The sequence below is a fragment of the Cyprinus carpio genome, chromosome A19, assembly GCF_018340385.1.
Source record: "Cyprinus carpio isolate SPL01 chromosome A19, ASM1834038v1, whole genome shotgun sequence".
Classification (NCBI taxonomy): domain Eukaryota; kingdom Metazoa; phylum Chordata; class Actinopteri; order Cypriniformes; family Cyprinidae; genus Cyprinus; species Cyprinus carpio.
In genome coordinates, this window is record NC_056590.1 from 17,011,089 (window position 1) to 17,032,816 (window position 21,728).

Sequence of the window (21,728 nt, forward strand, 5' to 3'; positions counted from 1 at the left end):
TAGTAAACATTGCGTTCACTGTTGACCGTGAATAGTTTAATGAAGCATTCAGGTTTTTTATCAGAGAAGTGGGTGAAAGTATGCACTGATATTAATCATTAAATGGTAGTGTCGTCTTGAAGACAGTCAATCGAGTATAATGAACTCCAGGCACATTCACCAGTCCTAAATGCTTTAGTTTTAGAGTGTAGTTCAATGGGTTCAATTAAACTGAAGCCCCATTGCTCTCAGTAACCAGAGAATTCAACAAGTCACCCTGTCGGTTCCATCTTCTTTCCAGTCTGGTGCCATTTTTTATTTCTTTGGACCTAATGCGAAGTCCAAAGAGGTGGGACGTGGACTGTAAAATAAGTGGGCGGGGCGTGTTTCAGATTGGTTGACTTGACTGAGGCACGCCCATGGGCGGGGCTTTGGTTATCTTGAAGCGCTGTACACTAGGACTGGTAGTAGTAGGTCGCCCTCGACGCTCACGGGTGCAAGGCTGGAGTGGATCATCTCAAGGTTTCCTTATTAAAGGGAAAACAGAAATCACACTTTCCTCGCGCCTTTGGATGCACGCTACGCCCGTTGGTCTGGATTAATTTTTTTCCCCACCTACCTGAATTTGAGTTCTTTTTAATTTACTTTAAAACCACATTAAGCATAATGGGATCCCAGGCATCTAAGGGAGGAGTGGCTGTGGAGGGGAAAGCCGCCGAAGCTGACCCGGCTGCCGTCAAGACTAACGGACAGGTAATTCATCTCCATCTGCGACACACCCACATCTGACCAACAAGTGCTTCAGCGAGAGTTGCGATTTAACCATCGCGCTGAGTGCGATGAAACAGAGAGAAGACGGCGATTTCTCGTGGAAAAAGAAGGAAATATTAGTTTGCCATTCATGCATGGTCTTATTTATTATTTCATGTCTCGTGGCACGCGGAAAAAAATCGAACGATTTCATTACGCAAATTGCATTAGGCTGATCAGACACGGTTTACTGTCTCGCGCTGAAAAACGGATGCTTTTGTCCTGCTTGTTCACGATTTATTTTGGTCTTTCAAGTCTGTTTCTAGCGCTTGGAGACGGTCGGTGTTGTTACCATGCGATCTCCATTCAATCCCCTTGTAGGAGGATGCTGCACGTATTCACTATGCATGAGTTAACAGCAGGGGGTTGCGATCAATTTGGAAAATTTGGTTGTAATTGGTATTTGAGAATACAGTGTAGTGTTTTTAAATCATTTTCCTTTTTTATTATATTTATCATAGTATTTCGTATATTTAAATGGGTACATATATTATGTTTTTGTTTAGTTTATTATTTATTTATTATTATTATTTTTTTAATTCTTTACATTCTAAATATTGTATGATATTATATCGGATTGAGCTTTTTGTGTGTGTGTGAATCTCTAGGAGTCTTAATTTGCAGACGCTCGGGCTTTAAAGTCTAGACACTCAGACGAGAGTCCACATTTGGTCAAGCTTTTGGGGTAATACGTGACTAAAACCCATTCTTATCAATGACTGTACTTATATTTCAAGTCACTTATTTAATTCGACGTTTGTAGTTATTCTATCGTCGATGAGTAAATAGTGAATGAAGCTCAATGAAATTTTTTCGATCTCAGTCTTTTGTTCCAAAGCTGTCGTCTTCGGTTGGCATTGTGTGCGTTGTGTGCGGCTCTAGCGCCCTCGCTCGGCGGTGCGCGCTACTGCAAGGCGTCACCTCGAAGACATGCATTATTTACGTGACGAGTCACTGATGTGTCCGTCGACGATTCAAGGAATGCCCTGCTACATATATAGTAGACCCGTAGTAAATATTTATCTATATTCGTTTGTGCAGCATTATTAAACTGACAATTTAATTTTCCTTTCTCAGGAGAACGGCCACGTTAAGACCAATGGTGACGTCTCTGCCAAGGCAGAGGGAGACGCCGCCACCACCAACGGTTCTGCGGAGGCAGCCAAGGAATCTGAGGCTGGAGCCGGTGATGCCATCGAGCCCGCACCCGCCGCCGAGGGAGAGGCTGCCAAACCTGAAGGCGAGGCCACCAAGGAGACCCCCAAAAAGAAGAAGAAGAAGTTCTCCCTGAAGAACTCCTTCAAATTCAAAGGCATCTCGCTGAAGAAGAACAAGAAGAGCGCCGAGGTGAAGGAAGAGGCTGCCGCTGATGCCGCTCCGGCCGCCGAAGAGAAGCCGGAGGAGAACGGGGCGGCCGCTGAGGAGAAGAAAGAGGAGGAGGCCAAGGCTGAGGAGACACCCGCCCCTGCAGAGACCCCCAAGGCCGAGGAACCCGCTGCCAAGGCTGAGGAACCTGCTGCCCCCAAGGAAGAGGCTGCTGCACCTGCTGCAGAGCCCACAAAACCAACAGAGGAGACCAGCTCAACACCTGCACCATCCGAACAGAAGGAGTGATTGTACTTCACAAAGGACTTTGTGAACTGTTTTTCCAAGAAAAAAATCTATATTTATATATATGTGTATATGTATACATATGTATATATACATGGATATATGTATATGTATATATACACATGTATGTGAAAAAAGACTCCTCGTGCCACTTTCTTCAAGATTAACAACAAATGACAGACTAGATTCACTAGTTCACTTCCCTGATAATGGCTCAAAGATGTGGAATTTCCGAGCGAAGGCCGAAACCTCTTGGAAGCGGGATGTCAACGCAAGAGTGAGTTGAGGATGGGATCAAGGAGGAGCATCTTTCAAGCCCACCACAGAATAGATGCAACTTTACCAATGAATTGTGCAAGATCAACATCACCACATATAATGACTGTTAAAAAAAAAGGAAATCGAAAAAGACTTGCCAACTTTCTACATTCCTATATTTTAACCCAAATTTAAGTATTTTGTGGTGTATAGAGAACCATTTTAAATATCCAGAAGGCTTTGTCTCGTTTGTTTGAAATCGCATTTTAATTTTCATCTTGGCTTTAAAAAACAAAAAAAAACTAAATAAAAACACATTTGAGCTTGCTATGTTCACATTTGAAGTTTTAAAAGAAGCAGAGTTGTTATGTGTTAAATGTGAGCCTTGATCTGCTTTTTGGTCTCTGTAAATACATTTGACCAATTTTGTTCTTTATTTTGCTAATGTTTAAAGATGTTACTGGTTTTATTGTAAAGTTGATAATGGTAAATAAATGTTGGTTACCTACAAATGCTCACTTTGTGTTTGTCCTTCTTCACAGTGGATGCTTTCCAAGGTAAAGCCCCCCAGAATTCAATTAAATTCAAGTTTATTTGTATAGAACTTTTCATGATACAAATCAGTGCAAAGCAGCTTTACAGAAAATTCAGTTTCTAGAATATATTTAGTAGTTTATCAGTGATGACTATGTCAGTTAATGTACATATGGCAGAAATGTATGGAAAAATCAATTAAAAAGGTAATCAAACAGACGACGAACACTATTAACAGCAATGATTGTATGTTGCAATCAACCTTGTAGCAAAAATTGGTAGTTTATGTTGTTTCAGGATTGGCATCATCTCTTCTCCGGTGTTCTGGATCCAGACTGAAGCTCGTGTCAATCCTGTGGCAGAAACAGAGAAACAAATAGAGACATAATTAGCATAGCTGCTGTTCCAACCAAGCAAAATTGATTTGTTTAACCCAAGCTAAAGAATAATAATGTGCATTTGATCAGATATAAATGCAGTACAAGGTTATGAGATGCATTATTTGAATGCTCAGCCAAAGAGATGTGTCTTTATTCTAGATTTAAATAGAGAAAGTGTGTCTGAACCCCGAACATTATCAGGAAGGCTATTCCAGAGTTTGGGAGCCAAATGTGAAAAAGCTCCACCTTTAGTGGACTTTGCTATCCTAGGTACTACCAAAAGTCCAGCGTTTTGTGATAAGAGTTGGTAGAAGACTAGTTAGGTACGCAGGAGCTAAACCATTAAGGGCCTTAAAAGTAAGTAACTAATTTGTAACTGATACAGAACTTAATAGGTAACAAGTGCGGAGACTGTAGGATTGGGGTAATATGATCATATTTTCTTGACCTGGTAAGGATTCTAGCCGCTGCATTTTGGACTATCTGTAGCTTGTTTATTGAAGATGCAGGACAACCACCTAGCAGTGCATTACAATAGTCCAGTCTAGAGGTCATGAATGCATGAACTAGCTTTTCTGCATCAGAAACAGGTCACATGTTCCGTAGCTTGGCAATGTTTCTAAGATGGAAGAATGCTGTTTTTGTAACATGGGAAATATGATTTTCAAAAGACAAGTTGCTGTCTAATATCACACCCGGATTTTTGACTGTAGAGGAAGTAACAGTACATCTGTCTAGTTGCAAATTGTAATCCAAGAGATTCTGTGTACTGTTTTTTGGTCCAATAAGTAATATCTCTGTCTTATCCGAATTCAACAGGAGAAAATTATTGGTCATCCAATCTTTTACATTTTTAACACACTCTGTTAGCTCAGATCAGTGTTTCCCAATCCTGATCCTGGAGAACCCCAGACACTGCACATTTTAGATGTCTCCCTATTCAAACAAACCTGATTCAACTCATTAGCAAAGACTCCAAGACCTCAAATGTGTGTGTCAGATAAGAGAGACACCAAAAACATGCAGTGTTGGGGGTTCTCCAGCACAAGGATTGGGAACCACGTGCTTAGATAATTTAGAAGTTTCATCTGGTCTCGTTGAGATATATTGTTGAGTATCACCGGCATAACAGTGGAAACTAATCCCATATTTTCTAATAATATTACTAAGGGGCAACATGTATATTGAAAATAGCAGAGGACCTAGGCACCTAGGCACTTTACTGGTGATAACTGAGATGACTCCCCATTTAAATAAACAAAGTGCTAGCGATCGGACAGGTAGGATCTAAACCATCTTAAAGCCTGCCCTTGGATACCTGTATAGTTTTGTAATCTATCTATGAGTATGTTGTGATCTATGGTGTCCAACGCAGCACTAAGATCAAGTAAAACTAGCAATGAGATGCAGCCTCGGTCTGACGCAAGAAGCAAGTCATTTGTAATTTTAACAAGTGCAGTTTCTGTGCTATGATGGGGCCTGAAACCCGACTGAAATTCTTCATAGAGATAAACATGTTTGTTTAGAAGCATTGATAAGTTTATTTAGCTCTTCCTGTCCTATTGTTATAAAGCACTGTGGTTTTTCTTTGGGTGCGATGAATGAAGCTGAAAAAAAAATGAGAAAAAAAAGTGACGTGACATACAGCCATGTATGGTGACCCATACTCAGAATTCATGCTCTGCATTTAACCCATCCAAAGTGCACACACACAGCAGTGAACACACACACAGCAGTGAACACACACCCGGAGCAGTGGGCAGCCATTTATGCTGCGGCGCCCGGGGAGCAGTTGGGGGTTCGATGTCTTGCTCAAGGGCACCTCAGTCGTGGTATTGCCAGACCCGAGATTCGAACCTACAACCTTAGGGTCAGGAGTCAAACTCTCTAACCATTAGGTCACGACTTCCCACGAATTACAAGACGCTGTAGAATCTACATTTGTTATTGTATTTCTGATGCTATCTATTTTATCAGTGAAGAAATTCATAAAGTAATTTCTATAAACTGTGAGGGAATATTTAGATCGGGTGGCTTTTGGTTATTTTCTATATGCTCGGCCCTGGCAGCTTTTAGAGCCTGCTATAGTTGGACATACTGTTTTTTGGTTTGTTTGTTTGTTTTGTTTTGTTTTTTCATGCAATTCTAAAAACTTCCAAGTTTTTCTCCATTTGCACTCAAGATTATGAGTTTCTTTCTTAAGAGAATTGGTATTACTGTTGTACCATGGCACGGTATGTTTTTCCTCTAACCTTTTTCAATTTGATGGGGGAAACAGCGTCTAATGTATTAGTGCCCATGTTGCTAGTCATTTCATCTAGTTCATGTGTATTTATGGGTACACAGAGCAGCTGAGATAAATCAGGCAGGTTATTTCTGAGTCTATCTTTAGTGGTTGGAACAATAGTTTTTCCTGGATGATAATGCGGAGTCATATAGTTAATATCAGTAATACGCATAATGCACGATACAAGGAAATAGTAACATCATCCCTTTGAGGTACAATATCTATATCATTAAGATCGATTCCATGCGATATAATTAAATCTAGCGTATGATTAAAACGATGAGTGGAACCAGTGACATTTTGCTTTACTCCAAAACAGTGTAATAAGTTAGTAAACGCAAGTCCTAATACATCATTTGTATTATCAACGTGAGTGTTAAAATCTTTGACAATTATCGCTTTAACAGTAACCAACAGGTCTGAGAGGAAATCTGCTAATTCTTTTAGGAAATCTGTATACGGTACTGGCGGACTATACACAGTAGCCAGAGCAAGAGATATGATTTCTTTTGCATATCTGACAATGAAACATTAAGCAGAAGTATTTCAAATGAGTTAAACCTAAACCCTGTTTTCTGAGTAACACTGAGAATATCACTATATATTGTTGCAACACCTCCCCCATGACCAGTCTGACGGGGCTCATGTTTATAACAGTAGTTTGGTGGAGTAGACTCATTTAGACCAATATAATCATTTGGTTTGAGCTAGGTTTCAGTCAAGCAGAGTACATCAAAACTATTATCTGTGATCATTTCATTTACAATAACTGCTTTGAGTGCGAGTGATCTAATGTTTAGGCCAAACTTCAAAAGTTGTTTTTGTTTAATTTTTTAGCGCTTTTCTGGTTTAATCATGATCAGATTTTTTTTAGATCCTGCATTAAATTTATATCTTGACTTCACTATTCAGGGAACAGATACAGTCTATATAGATTGGACAGCACAAGTACTGTCGGGTAGAGCAAAAGCCATCATAGCAGTTATTTGAGAATTGGCTAACTCATATGGAGTGTAGCGTCCTGGAGATGTTGTCCGACAGGAGTTCTGCTCCGACTCTGCTGGGGTGCAGTCCATCATCGCGAAAATGCCTAGGACGCTCCCAGAAAAAATGTCCTATTATTAAGAAAGAGCAGTTTCTGTAGAGTAGAGGTGGTGGGAGAGTCAACAGCGCGCTGTATACTTACCCCGGACTGATCGTCAGCCCGGGATGTGTCAGCGCGACTCTCCGCTCTCTCAGCTGGGCCTGCTTCTCCACCAGGTCACGGATCTACTTCTCCACGGCCTCCAGAACGTGTCCTCACCTGCACTCAATGGTAGACACATACCTGCCATTAATGCAAGTAGCAGTGAGTAAAACATTGGTAATGTGTGTGAATAGAGTATTGGTAATGTGAGCAAGATTAGCGGCAACCACGCTGGTGATGCTAATGGGCTATAAGCTAATAGCGTGCTCGGGAAATCAAAATAAAACTAGTGATAACAAGGTGGTTTGATTGTTTTTGTTGTAGAATACGATAGGGGATATATTCACACTTTATAGAAATGAAAATGATGGTGTGTAAAATTTATTTTAAGATAAAAAAAAATTGATGATAAAGAATTAACTTGACGGAGCTCAAACTCAAAACATGCGACAGCAACAAACAGGAAGTGGCATCAATTTCATATTTATATTTCATATGTTTAGAACATATTAATGTTTTTGCACATGCCACTCATAAGCCACTTTATATACATTTAGACATGTAAAATGAATCCACTTGGGAAAAAATAAAACATCCTATTCATACTTTACGGCAGATACATTGCAACAAGCCACACTGAAACCCAGTCAGAAATGTGGCAGTGTTTACATAGAGTATACTGTATATAATACACATTATATTATTATAATCAATGAAATTTACTTCACTTCAAATAAAAATACCTTAATATAAGACTGGGGTACCAAAGGAAAAGCCCAATTCCCCTCAGAAATGACAAAAACTCACAGTTTAGTAGACTAGTCAAAATATCTAATTAAATAATCAATAATATCTTTCTATTTTATTATGCTTCACATTGCATTCGAGGTTCATTAAGGCTCAGACGATTTTGTTTGAAGATTTTGCTTGTTCATTAATGATGTCCAAATCAGCTGAATGAATTAAATTGCATTTTTCTTACAAAAAAAATTCAAAATTGCCTTCTGAAGAATTTTTAGGAAGGTATGGTATGGAGGCATCTGATGATAGACCGATTGATTTACGAAAGTAGAAGTGTAAATTAATGAGTTAATTGGTTTACTGTGCAGTTTTTTTCTTACACGTTCTTGAATAGATAACCGTTACATTTTACGTATATATATATATATATCTGTGTCTAGATGGTAATGGCAACAGATTTATCGCTGGGGATTGGGGATCAGATATAAACATATGGCGCCATCATGTGTTGAATTGTAGTACTACAGTCACACTTGCAACATTGAGCAGCACAAGTGCAAATGTTTAGAAATATTTAATGCACATAGTCTTGGGTTTCTGTGTGTTTTATTGCATCTCTATTCTGACAAACATTTCTGTCATATGTGTGTTAAGTCAACATTAAAACATTTAACCCTCTCTCCTTGCTTTTTGGCACTTTATTCCTCTACTCTGTTAATGAACCCTATGCATAATCCGGCTGAATTCACTCTAAAATAACTGAATTATATAATTGAAAAATATATCTGATAGTATACTGATATGTCTATGTTCAAATTCTAAAAAAAAAAAACATTTTAGGGTAGCTTTTAATATGATTTTAATATGATTAATGTTGTATGATATTGGTTTTATTATATTACTTTTTGTAACACATTACATTGTACAAAATCAGTTAAATCCACACATGGATGCCAGACTGAAGTTATTTTTGTAGTTTTGTGAATTGGTATTGTATTCTGTTCCAAAAACAAATGTTCACAAATGCACTTTTGTGATAACATTTAGACTGTTTATACCAGGTCTGATCTGTTACCACACATGGATGGCATTCATTATGTAATTTGTATAAATATAAACCATATAAATGCAATCCATGCTTCTGAATTTTGGGACAAAAGCACCACTCAGTCAATTAGATTGTATTAGATGAATAATTATGCAAGTTACTGAAATTATGTATAGCTAGAAATCAACATATCCAGTGACTTTCACTAATTATTAAGTCTCAAAAAAAAAAAAAAAAAAAAAAAAAATCAAACCTATTTTTTAAACCTAGTTAACTGTCACATTGACATCCAGCTAAACAAATGAAATATGTAACATTTTTAGTGTTCAATTGGTTTAATATTGATTGTGTTAATTTAGTGTAAAAAGTTTGTGTGTGTGTGTGTGTGTGTGTGTGTGTGTGTGTGTGTGTGTGTGTGTGTGTGTGTGTGTGTGTGTGTGTGTGTGTGTGTGTGTGTGTGTGTGTGTATAAAATGTAAGCTTTTCATCAAATCTTGAGGCCCTGCAACTGCTTCAGAGACCCCAGTTTGGAAAATCCTAATGTAATGTAATGTTTAATGAATATTAACAAATAATATATATATTCTTTCTCCTAATGTTATATCAGTCCCATTCAAATCTATGTGATAAATTATGTCAAAAGTAATCAAAAAGTATTCAGAATACATTACCTTAAATGTCTTATCTAATGGATTACGCTACTAACTACAATTTGTATCATGTAATTTGAAATTAGGTTTAGACTAGTAAGTATCTACCATTGCTGGGTAGTAGCTAACTGTAATCTGGATAATGTAGTCAGATTCCAAAAATGTACTTGTAATTAGATTATTTTATTTTTTTAAAAATGCCAATCAGATTACAGTTACATTTTATGGATAACATAATTACAAATTATTCACACAACGGCAGTAAATTATTTATAATGTAGGCCTATTGATTCTCCCTAAGTCTTCTTTCTCTCTTTTAAATTTTCCTTTTTACAAAGTATTTGTTTTTTCGTGATTGTTTTATTTTCGGTCTATATGTATATTGGCGGACGTTTAAACAGCTGTGAAGTAAATGGAACTAAACCTAAATACTTGATTACAATTATTGGTGGAGGCACGCAGTAGCAACGCCCTCTTTGGTGGAATCTGAACTGTGATTGGCTCAAAGCTCACCGAGACAAGCTGCTATTGAAGTTCCTCAGTGCACAGAAAGCCTGACAGGCGCAGGCTCTTATTGGAGGGTAAAATGGCGCTGAGTTCTCAAGGAACAAAGAAGAAAGTTTGCTATTATTATGACGGTAAGAATGGCATTTTTACCGGCGTTATATCGAGCTGTTATTGTCAGAGAAATGAAACGCAGGGTCTGCTTTGGATAAATTCCACATAACGCTTAAGTTCCTGAGTGCAGCCTAATTGTTAGCCGCACGGCGCTAATGCTAGTGCTAGCTTAGCGTGCTAGCTGCGCTTCATCCTGTTGTTCTTCTTATTCACTGTTAGCATCAAGACCACAGCATGGAGATAACACCAGCACAATTCAAACACTTTTTTTATTTTATTTTCTGTTTATATTTTATGCAAGTGCAGTATATCTGCGCACACTTTACCACGAGTATTCTTTATCTCCCGCATATAACCTCGATTAAACTAGCTTCACGTTATGGACCGTAGGAGTTGGGATGAATTGAGCTCGCGCTTTTATTCATGTCTTCAGTGTTAGCAGCAGTAACTTATCATCCGAGCGTGTCTGAATGATGCTCTACTTTACAGCGCGGTCTGTTTCTCCTGATTTTTGCACTTGTCTGCCCTAATAATCAAGTTTGAACAGCATGTTGTAATTAACAGTATATTAATGATCAGTTTGAACCATGCAGCTGGCCTCGGGTCTAGTTCAAGGCCTGTTGCAAAAAATGTATTTATCCATAAACTAAGCAATAATTCAGTTTTTTTTTTACATGATAGTTTTATAAAGTTTTTTTATAGTTCATCTTGAAGTGTCTCTAGTAATATTCTGTCTTTTTTATTTTTGTTAATATGTATATTTTTATGTATTTATAATGATTATTTCCCTTCTTTCCCAGGGGATGTTGGGAATTACTACTATGGCCAGGGTCATCCCATGAAACCCCACAGAATCCGCATGACCCACAACCTCCTACTTAACTATGGGCTGTATAGGAAAATGGAAATTTATGTAAGGGAAATGAATCCATTATTTTGTATTATTTATTCATTCAGCTGAACCGACTTCTTCACTTGTTTGCACGTTTAGCGGCCTCATAAAGCCAATGCTGAAGAAATGACCAAGTATCACAGTGACGATTACATCAAGTTCCTCTTTTCCATCCGCCCAGACAACATGTCTGAGTACAGCAAGCAGATGCAGAGATGTAAGTTGATGATATTTTTTTTCTTTGATCAAGATGTTCAAATATGAGGTCTTTAACTGTGAAGCAAGTTGCTTTACTTTGGACAGTGAGCATGTTTTATCGTCTCTGCAGTTAACGTAGGGGAGGATTGTCCTGTCTTTGACGGCTTGTTTGAGTTCTGTCAGCTCTCAACAGGTGGATCTGTCGGTAAGTGTATTTAAGAAAGTTTACAGAATCTTTTTATGGTTTGGTACAATTAAATGTTTATTTTTTTTCTAACTGTATATCCTAATAATTTTCAGCTGGGGCTGTGAAACTCAACAAACAGCAGACAGACATTGCCATTAACTGGGCAGGAGGCCTTCATCATGCCAAGAAATCTGAGGCGTCTGGATTCTGCTATGTCAACGACATCGTACTCGCCATTCTGGAGCTGCTCAAGTATGCTCTTTAACTTAAAATAAAATATGTACTTTATACTTTTATTAATTTGGTATTATTTATACACACACTCCCAGTCAAAAGTTTGGGATTATTAAGATTGTTTTTTTGGATGTTTTTGAAATAAGTCTCTTATGCTCACCAGTGCTGCATTTATTTGATCAAAAATACAGTAAAACTGGAATGTGTTAAAATGTAATTTTATTCTTTGATGCGAAGCTGAAAACAGTTTTTGCTGCAAATTTTCTAACCGTAGTGTATCATGGTTTCCACAAAATATTAAGCAAGCAATAGCGTTTTTCAATATTAATAGGAAGTGTTAAAAAACCATTACAACCTTGTTATTATTCAAGCTTTTTACTGGGAATGTCTATATTTCATATAATTTATCGGCGGGCTCTTAAAGAAACATTTGTGATAACTTAAAGACAAAAAACACACACTTTGACATTTTAACCGAAGGCCTCAAATCTTTTTAGGTACCATCAAAGAGTGCTTTACATCGACATTGATATTCATCACGGGGATGGAGTGGAGGAAGCTTTCTACACAACAGATCGTGTCATGACCGTGTCCTTCCACAAGTATGGAGAGTATTTCCCGGGTACTGGAGACCTCAGAGTAAGCACTTGCGAGTTAAAAACTTTTTTTGGTGGAAAAAGGAGCTTGAAGCCTAAAAGGTTTTTATTTTTTGCAGGATATTGGTGCAGGGAAGGGAAAATACTATGCAGTGAATTACCCGCTCAGAGATGGTATTGATGATGAGTCATATGAAGCCATATTCAAACCTGTAAGTCTGTAAACTGAGTGTAAAAAAAAAAATAAAAAAGGCAAAACGTTTGTCTTAAATTGCAGTGTAATTTGAGTCTTGAAAATCTCCGGTTTCTAAATGTCCTGCAGATCATGGCTAAAGTGATGGAGATGTACCAGCCCAGTGCTGTGGTGCTCCAGTGTGGTGCTGACTCTCTGTCTGGAGATCGGTTGGGCTGCTTTAACCTCACCATCAAAGGTGTCAAACATAATCAAACCACACAAGCATCTCTAAAGTGAACTGTGTTTGTGTCTAACCAAACCCTTGTGTGTTCCTCAGGTCATGCTAAGTGTGTGGAGTACATAAAGAGCTTTAACCTGCCCCTGCTCATGCTGGGAGGCGGAGGCTACACCATCAGGAACGTGGCCCGCTGCTGGACCTATGAGACGGCTGTAGCGCTGGACAGCACCATTCCCAACGGTGAGACTCTCCTGATTGTGTTAGATTATCACATGTTTTGTTCTCTCCGTGGTGAACACCATTTAACTTGTTTCGTTCCGTCAGAGCTCCCGTACAATGACTACTTTGAGTATTTTGGACCTGATTTCAAGCTTCACATTAGCCCCTCCAACATGACCAATCAGAATACAAATGACTATCTGGAAAAGATCAAGTAAGTGGGATCAAGGGCCACACGTTTAATTCAAAATAACTTGAATGGCACATCTGTTTTTAAACCATGTATGAATGTAGATTGGACTGGGTTTGTAAATACTGGATTTTATATTACAAAACAAAAACAACCAATTTTACTCTGAAATGCTCATTTTAACATGTAAAAAGTTAGTTTTGTACCTCTGCAGGGTGTATATTGAAGTGGTAATCTTCTAAGTATTTTGTATCTGTCTCCTCTCTCTCTTTTTCTATACAGGCAGCGTCTGTTTGAGAATCTGCGGATGTTGCCTCATGCCCCAGGGGTTCAGATGCAGGCGATCCCGGAGGATGCTGTTCAGGAAGACAGCGGAGACGAGGAGGACGACCCTGACAAACGCATCTCCAGTGAGTCCCGCCTTTATTCACTTATTGGCAGCTTTTTCTTTAATTGCATACTCCCAAACATTGAAACCCCTTGACTTGTCATTGTGGACCCTTTTAATGCTTACTGATACTGACGCATATAAGTTTAGTTTGAGATCTGAGTTCTACAGAGTGTGACTGTTTGTTGTTTTTCTCATCTATAGTCCGTGCCCATGACAAGCGGATAGCCTGCGACGAGGAGTTCTCGGACTCTGAGGACGAAGGACAGGGCGGCCGGAGAAATGCAGCCAGTTACAAAAAGCCTAAGCGAGTGAAGACTGAAGAAGAGAAGGATGGAGAAGAGAAGAAAGGTGAGCCAACAGGTACAGCCAGTTTCTTTCACTTCAGTAAGAACAACTTCTGTGAGAATGCATTGGGCCGATTGTGTTCACAAATTGTGTAAAAGCACTGTATTATAGTTAAGAGACGTGAGATTGACACTTTGTCCCTCTCATTTGATAGCAGATGTCAAAGAAGAAGAGAAAGCTTCAGAAGAAAAAATGGACACAAAGGGGTAAGCTATCTGTCACATCATGGATTATGAAATATGTGCTCAAGTTTTCTGGCTGTATAAACCTCACTGTAAATTGCAGGTGGTTCTTTATTAATTTTTTTTTTTTTTAAATCTACTCAGTAGGCTGCATTGATTTTTATAAGGGTTTTTGTTTTCAGCCTGACAGCTGTTTTCTAAGCATTTAGTTGAAATTTGAAGCTTTTAAAATATTAACTTGTAAACGCAGTACCATTTAAAAGGTGTTTTTTTTTTTTTTTTTTTTTTTTTGGTTTTTTTTTTTTTTTTTTTTTTTTTTTTGGTTTTTTATGGTTTTATATATGATTTATTTTTGTTTTTTATTTTTTTTTTTTTTTTTTTTTTTTTTTTTTTTTTTTTTTTTCAAATAAATTCTGTTCTTTTGAACTTTCTATTCAAAGCATTTTCTGAAAAAAAAAAAAAAAAAACATGGTTTCCACAATTCTATCTATATAATTTTTTATTTATTTACAGGCCAAAAGAAGAACTAAAAACAGTCTGAGGAAAGGACATGTGGTCTTCACGGATGCATGAACCTCTTGTCATACACCCTCATCTTGTCAAATGTCAAACACACATTCACATGCTAGATGTTAGCTCTAGTCCTGAGCTAAGGACTGTAAATTATTTTGTAAAACTCGTTTTACTATTTGTAATCTAATGAAGCGGTATAAAAGTTTTTACATTTACAAGTGTGAAATGACAGATTTTTTCTTTTTTTCTCTTTTGAAACCATGTTTGTTTGCCTCCCACCTTTAATCCTTATGTTACTGTTTACCGATTTAGCACCTGAAACAGGACCAGAGATAGCTCATATCTTTTCTCTCCCATCATGGGAAGCTCTCCCCTTGAATTTGTATTAAATCATGGATTGAGACACTTATTGGCCGCTCTTATTCAGTTTTCTCTGCGGATGCTGTTTGTGTATGGTATCCTTTACCTCGTTTTTAAGCGTTAAATGTTTGTTTTTATAAAGATGTCTGTCTTGATGGCTCTGTATTGAACTTTCCCCTGGCTGGTGGGGCATGGCAAAGGCTTGCTGTATTGCTGTTAGATTCCAGACTCTTTTCTGTTGTGGTTACGCTAGCACGTCAGTCCCACGGCTGACCAGATATAGCCGTTTGGAGTTCCAGAGTTCAGTGGTTGTGAAATGTCCTTATTATAACAATGACTTTGGTAAATAAAGAAAAAAACTTCTGACATTTTTGTGGATTTCATTAATCTTGCACAATCACAATTTCTTCTTCATATTTCACATGTCTTCAGTAGTTCTATTTAGTGTAGTAGCAATTAAGATAAAGAAATGCTGTTAAAAATTGTTCCCCGTGTGTGTGTGCATATAAACATTTTTCTAAATTTTAAAATATAATTTTGTAAAGTCCAAATAAGCGGGTCTTTATCAGAAAAAAAGTTTAAATTGTTTTGTTTTTTTCACACTTGTTCAATTAACCATGAACTGTTCTTGCACTTGAACAGTCCTTCAGTGGCAGGCAGTTATAATGTTATGTTAAAGATACCTTTTTACGGAAGAAAAAGGTCCAGGGTTCCTGATCACCTGTGTGATAGTGCCATAGTCCTGCTGCAAGGAGGCAGTGTCTGTTATGTAAGATACCCAAGACCTAACCATGTGTCCCAAAAGAACATGCAAGCGTCTTTGTGGAAGACTGAAGGAACATCTCACTGCAAACACTAGCAAATCTGCGTGTGTGTGTATTTATATGTGTATATATGTATGTATGTATACCGGTACATCTCAAAAAAAGTGAAAAAGTCATCATGAAAAAGTTCTTTATTTTTTGTAATTTAATAAAAAAAACAAAAAAACTTATATTCTAGATTCACTGAACACAAACTGAAATATTTCAAGAGTTTTTTTTTTTTTGTTTTAATTCTTATGGTTATGAAAAATCTGAATGTTTTCTCAAAAATCAATCAATCAAAACAAAAGATTTACAAAATAGACATTTTCAAGATATCCAAAGCAGGTTTAATATGCACTCAATACTTGGTTGGAGCTCCTTTTGCACGAATTATTGCTTCAATGCGGCGTGGCATGAAGGTGATCAGCCTGTGGCACGGCTGAGGCGTTATTGAAGCCCAGGTTTCTTTGATAGCGGTCTTCAACTCCTCTGTATTGTTTTTCAGATGTTACTTATCTTCCTCTTTACAATACCCCATAGATTCTCTGTGAGGTTCAGGTCAGCTGAGTTTGCTGGCCAATCAAGCACAGTAATATCATGGTCAGTAAACCACTTGGAAGTTGTTTTAGCAGTGTTGGTAGGTGATAAAGTCCTGCTGAAAATGAAATCAGCATCTCCATAAAGCTTGTCAGCAGATGGAAGCATAAGGTGCTCCAAAATCTCCTGGTAGATGGCTGCATTAACTTTGGACTTGATAAAACACAATGAACCAACACCAGCTGATGAAATGGCACCCAAATCATCACTGACTTCAGAAACTTCACACTGGACTTCAAGCAGCTTGGATTCTGTGCCTTTCCAGTTTTCCTCCAGACCCTAGACCTTGATTTCCAAATGAAATGCTAAATTTACTTTTATCTGAAGAGGACTGTGAACCACTGAGCAACAGTCCAGTTCTTTTTCTCTTTACCCCAGGTAAGATGCTTTTTAAGTTTTCTGGTTCAGGAGTGGCTTGGTTCTAGGAATGTGACAGCTGTAGCCCATTTCCTGAAGATGTCTGAGTGTGGTGACTCTTGATGCGCTGACTCTGGCTTCAGTCCACTCCTTGTGAAGCTCTCTTAAGTTCTTGAATCAGCTTTTCCTGACAATCTTCCCAAAGCTGTGGTCATCCCTGTCGCTTGTGCACCTTTCCCTACCACACTTTTTCCTTCCAGTCAACTTTCTATGAATATATTTTGATACAGCACTCTGTGAACAGCCAGCCCTTTCAGCAATGACCTTCTGTGGCTTACCCTCCTTGTGGAGGGTTATGATGATCGTCTTCTGGACGATTGTCAAGTCAGTAGTCTTTCCCATAATTGTGGTTGCATGTTCTAAACTAGCCCAGGAGGTACCCAGTATTTATACTCAAAATTAATCAAACTCAAAATGGAATTTTCTAATTTTTTGAGATACTGAATTTGTAATTTTCCTACTTTGTAAATCGTAACCATCAGAATTAAAACAAAAAACTCTTGAAATATTTCAGTTTGTGTGCAATGAGTCTAGAATATAAGAAAGTTTGCTTTTTTGAATTAAATTACAAAAATAAATAACTTCTCCATGATATTCTAATTTTTTGAGATGTACCTGTATATACATTCCTCTAAAATACATTCAGGTGAGTTAAAGCATTTTCATTTTTAGATGAAATATCCCTTTAATGTGTGCAATGAACAATATCATAACCTAGATTAATTGTAGAAAAAAAAACAACTTGTATTCGTTAAACCAAGCATATCCATTTTACTATTTCAATAGTGATGACACCAAAGTGTGAAAAGACAAGCAGTAACAAAACAGGCCACTTTATCTCAAACCCCAGTTTATTCAGAATGTTCCATTCATTAATTATATATCAGATCAAATGCTTTAAATGCAATATTTGTATGAAGGTGACCGTATAACACACAATCTCCATGTTCAGCCTAGTGAAGTCGATCAGGTGTTACTGTTGTGTTCAAATGCTGATCTGTCCTGGATGATGGGAATGCTGATAGTCACTGGTTATTATGCCTCGAGCTCAAAATCAAAATACTGGGGATCAAAGTAATGAATTCTGACATAACCATCCTCTCCTCCACTGCTGTAACTGTGGGTGCAAAAGAGTGTGTAATGGATGGTTAATTAAACTATGAAGTACAAATATTGAAAACAAATTTTACATGACTGATGAATTAAAGTAAATGTTATAAGAAAATATAAATGCAGGAACTGACCTTTTCCCATCTGGGTGGAAAGCCACACAGTTAATGGGGCCGAAGTGTCCCTTCACACGGCCAAACTCCTCTTCATAAGCTGCATGGAAAAACCTAGAAGAGTGTGGCAATTCTTGATAAGGATTATTTTTTCTTCAGATCAATGCATTTTCATGATTTTAAGATTCTTTAAATTGCCATTACTTTACCAGGCCTGAAAATGACATTTCCCACACGTGTGTGAATCAGTTAAACACACTAACCTGGCCTCGAATTTACCGATCCTAGTAGAGGTGGTTGTGACTTCCATGGCCTCCTGACCACCTCCCATCACCACCTGAGCAACACAGTATGCACAGTATGAAGTTACACAAACAACACAAATGAACTGAAGTTCAGCATGGGAGACACTACAGTAGATTTCAAAGACGTACATGGTCCATGATGGGCGAGATAGCAGCGGAGTTAACAGGTCGCTCTGTCTTGAAGGTTTTGATGTGTTCGAGGTTTGTGGAGTCAAATAGCTGCACAATGAAGGAAGCCATATGTGAGTCAGACTAAGCCAGCAGCATTCCTGACACAGTTTACCATTCACTTTTCAACACAGACCTTGGCAGTGCAGTCTTTGGAGGCACTGATGACCATCGTGAGATCCACAGATGACTGGATGTCATTGATCTGTTTGGTGTGTTCCTTTGTCGTCTTCAGAATCTCCCCTGACTGAAGAATCACACATTAAACAACCAACATCTCTTAAATCTGTAAGAATTTTAATGTTTTTGAAGACTGCATTGAAAATGCAGTAAAAAGTCATGCTGTAAAATATTATTACAATTTTAAGGCACAAACCTTAGCACTGTACTGGTTAATTTCTCCATTCTCATGACCGGCAATCACAAACTCTCCCAGCGGTCCCCACACAGCGCTGGTGATCTTTGACTCACTGCAGGGCAAAGACAGATATGGCTGGTTGTCCTCTGTGGGAAAGAAACACAATATTAAATACCTTTGCCAGGAATGCATCATCAATATTGCTTTAATCACCAGTGGTCAAATGCTAACCAATCTGTTGGGGGTCTCGCAGGTCAAAATAGTTAAGAAAACACTGGTAGCCCATCTGCTTGTCTGTGGAAAACATTATGATGTTCCCACTGAAGTCAAAGCCACACGTCCTCACCGCCGAGTTCGTCTCCACCAGAGCCAGCTGCTTTCCTGAAGAAGTTAACACACAGAAGTTCTAATTCATTCAAGAAGACTAAAGGTGTGTGTTTGACATTTTGTAAAATGCTGCTTGTTGACTGATATTAAATAGTAGGTTTTTTTTTTGTTTTGCTTTGTTTTTTTTGTGGTTTGTGAAATAAAGCTCAACTTACAACACTAGACAAACAGAATAAAGACATGATGCTAAATTTCATACAAAAAGCCCCACCTTTTCTTTGACACACACACATATATATATATATTTTTGGTAGGGCTTTATATTTTAACGTCTAGGTGTTTTTTTGTTTGTTTGTTTGTTTGTTTTTTTATTGTGGGATTGTATAAAGAAATAGAACAATATTATTATTTTTAAATATTAATATTTTAAAAACAAAATGCAGGTGGTGTTACTGTCTGGAGATTGTAAAAAAAAAAATTAAATGGCTGAAATTACTGAGAAAATTAAAAACAGTCTAATTATGTATTAATAAAATATTGACAATTTTAAAATGTGACCCATGCTGGCAAAATGAGTCTAATTGATGTGTTTTTTGTGAATGAGTTATTTTTGACAATGTTCATATTCTCTATAAATAGTCTTTTATAATTCTTTTTGAATTGTTCATTATATGTTGTAAATAAATGAGCAAATGTTTGATCGCAAAGAAGAATGGTACACTACTGAAGTTTTATTTTAAAATATTAAGATCTAAAATATATTTAATGTTAAATATTAATACTAAAACACATCAAAAAGTTTAAATTCTTGAAAGAATTCAAATGGTTTAAATAATCAGCAATTGCAATTATTTACAGTTTTAATAAATGTATCCTTTTGTTGGAATATCTGCCATCTGTCAAGAAAGGAACAGAGAGGTATTTGTGTATTTGATATTGTACTAAACCACCAACCTGTCTCACAGTCCCAGAGCCTGCAGCTGTTATCAGCAGATCCCGTCAATACGTTCTTAGTGTCCCCTTTGAAACATGTTAAGAACAACTTTTCCAAAAGCAAATGATTTACAGTAAAGAAGAGTGCAGGTGAAAAATACACTTATATCCTAATAGATTTAGTAGACACACATGAATGAGATTTAGCATTGCTCCAAAAGTCCAGAAGATCTTTTAGAAAGGATACAGTCAACATCCACACACCAGACGGCACCTGTGTGTCCATTATAAGTGCCGAGCCGTTCTCCATTCACAGAGTACCACACATTCGCAATCTGTGATGACAATATACACGTCAAACACAATAACAAAACCAGACTGGGATTACTAATTCCTTTGTGGTTCATCACTTACAGGATCCTTGGCTACTGAGAACAGGAGATCTCCTTCTCTGTTGTATTTGATTTGGGTGATGGACCTCTCATGGCCCTGGAGGAGAATGGGTCTCTGTGCGAAACATGAAGCATGGGTGCGTTAACGCTCTTTCGACAAGCGATTGTATAAGTCACTGTAGTTACACAAGATTGTATGCATTGCTGTAAGTGTTTTTTCCCGGTATTGGCACAATACAGTCACTGATGTCATTTTACAATCTAATATTTCGCCGATTTTGAAATTTAGCATTTGTTAGCTAACAAAAACCATCGGTCAATAGACTTCCGGTGTGTCTGCAATTCATTTAATAGCTCAGAAAATACATCTATCTAGGCTTACCATTATCTCCGGTTTTGTATCGACAGAATATAACCGAAATTATATTTAAACCTGCCGTAGGAAAAAAACAGTGCGCGGTACGCGTGCTCAACTGCTCCCGGTTATAAACGGAAAAGACGGATTTCACTTCCTGTGCAGATAAAAACAGGTCCCCGCCGAGCAAATAAACTATTCGAACGGTCCGGTCTTTAATAACAACAAAAGAACACGGTGCTTTTATTATCTTTAGTTTTACAACTGACATCATAACCAACATGTCAGTTTTATTAGAATGGGCAGTAACGTTAAATGAAAGGTTTATTGTTTAGTTCTATATTTAAGTCTCTCGAATATCGAGTGCTGTTAAACCGAGTTCACTGAGCTTTACGAAAAAAAAAAAACCTTGCCACATACAGGTGCTGGTCATATAATATCATCAAAAAGTTGATTTCACTAATTCCATTCAAAAAGTGAAACTTGTATATTCGTTCATTACACACAGACTGATACATTTCAAATGTTTATTTCTTTTATTTTTGATGATTATAACTGACAACTAAGGAAAATCCCAAATTCAGTATCTCAGAAAATTAGAATATTACTTAAGACCAATACAAAGAAAGGATTTTTTAGAAATCTTGGCCAACTGAAAAGTATGAACATGAAAAGTATGAGTATGTACAGCACTCAATACTTAGTTGGGGCTCCTTTTGCCTGAATTACTGCAGCAATGCGGCGTGGCATGGAGTCGATCAGTCTGTGGCACTGCTCAGGTGTTATGAGAGCCCCAGGTTGCTCTGATAGTGGCCTTCAGCTCTTCTGCATTCTTGGGTCTGGCATATCGCATCTTCCTCTTCCCAATACCCCATAGATTTTCTATGTAGACTTTTCAGGCGAGTTGGCTGGCCAATTAAGAACAGGGATACCATGGTCCTTATACCAGGTACTGGAAGCTTTGGCACTGTGTGCAGGTGCCAAGTCCTGTTGGAAAATTAAATCTGTATCTCCATAAAGTTGGTC

At 37.6% G+C, this 21,728-nt stretch overlaps 3 protein-coding genes across 6 annotated transcripts; 2 read left to right on the plus strand and 1 right to left on the minus strand.

Moving 5' to 3' along the window:
* The first annotated feature begins 434 nt into the window (after window positions 1–434).
* LOC122134618 (MARCKS-related protein 1-B) lies at window positions 435–3,170 on the plus strand. Its single transcript, XM_042776788.1, has 2 exons — window positions 435–732; window positions 1,867–3,170. Exons 1-2 carry the CDS (start codon window positions 646–648, stop codon window positions 2,401–2,403), a joined length of 624 nt encoding a protein of 207 aa, XP_042632722.1. The 5' UTR covers window positions 435–645; the 3' UTR covers window positions 2,404–3,170.
* Window positions 3,171–9,965: 6,795 nt separating this feature from the next.
* Window positions 9,966–15,187, plus strand: LOC109057215 (probable histone deacetylase 1-B). 4 transcript variants are annotated; one of them, XM_042776790.1, is made up of 14 exons: window positions 9,966–10,121; window positions 10,902–11,014; window positions 11,093–11,210; window positions 11,322–11,396; window positions 11,492–11,630; window positions 12,110–12,251; window positions 12,328–12,420; window positions 12,531–12,639; window positions 12,721–12,861; window positions 12,946–13,054; window positions 13,313–13,440; window positions 13,623–13,781; window positions 13,921–13,972; window positions 14,462–15,187. In XM_042776790.1, exons 1-14 carry the CDS (start codon window positions 10,070–10,072, stop codon window positions 14,487–14,489), a joined length of 1,458 nt encoding a protein of 485 aa, XP_042632724.1. In that variant the 5' UTR covers window positions 9,966–10,069; the 3' UTR covers window positions 14,490–15,187. The 4 variants fall into 4 exon arrangements, with proteins under 4 accessions (XP_042632724.1, XP_042632725.1, XP_042632726.1 ...); XM_042776791.1 differs by having other exon boundaries at window positions 13,924–13,972; XM_042776792.1 differs by having other exon boundaries at window positions 13,623–13,769.
* Window positions 15,188–17,474: 2,287 nt separating this feature from the next.
* eif3i (eukaryotic translation initiation factor 3, subunit I) lies at window positions 17,475–20,887 on the minus strand. Its single transcript, XM_042776794.1, has 11 exons — window positions 20,730–20,887; window positions 20,370–20,462; window positions 20,203–20,290; window positions 19,977–20,042; window positions 18,927–19,076; window positions 18,714–18,841; window positions 18,474–18,584; window positions 18,299–18,388; window positions 18,128–18,201; window positions 17,886–17,978; window positions 17,475–17,758 (listed from the first exon to the last, which is right to left on the minus strand). The coding sequence occupies exons 1-11, from the start codon at window positions 20,730–20,732 to the stop codon at window positions 17,677–17,679; spliced, it is 978 nt and encodes a 325-aa protein (XP_042632728.1). The 5' UTR covers window positions 20,733–20,887; the 3' UTR covers window positions 17,475–17,676.
* Window positions 20,888–21,728: the final 841 nt, after the last annotated feature.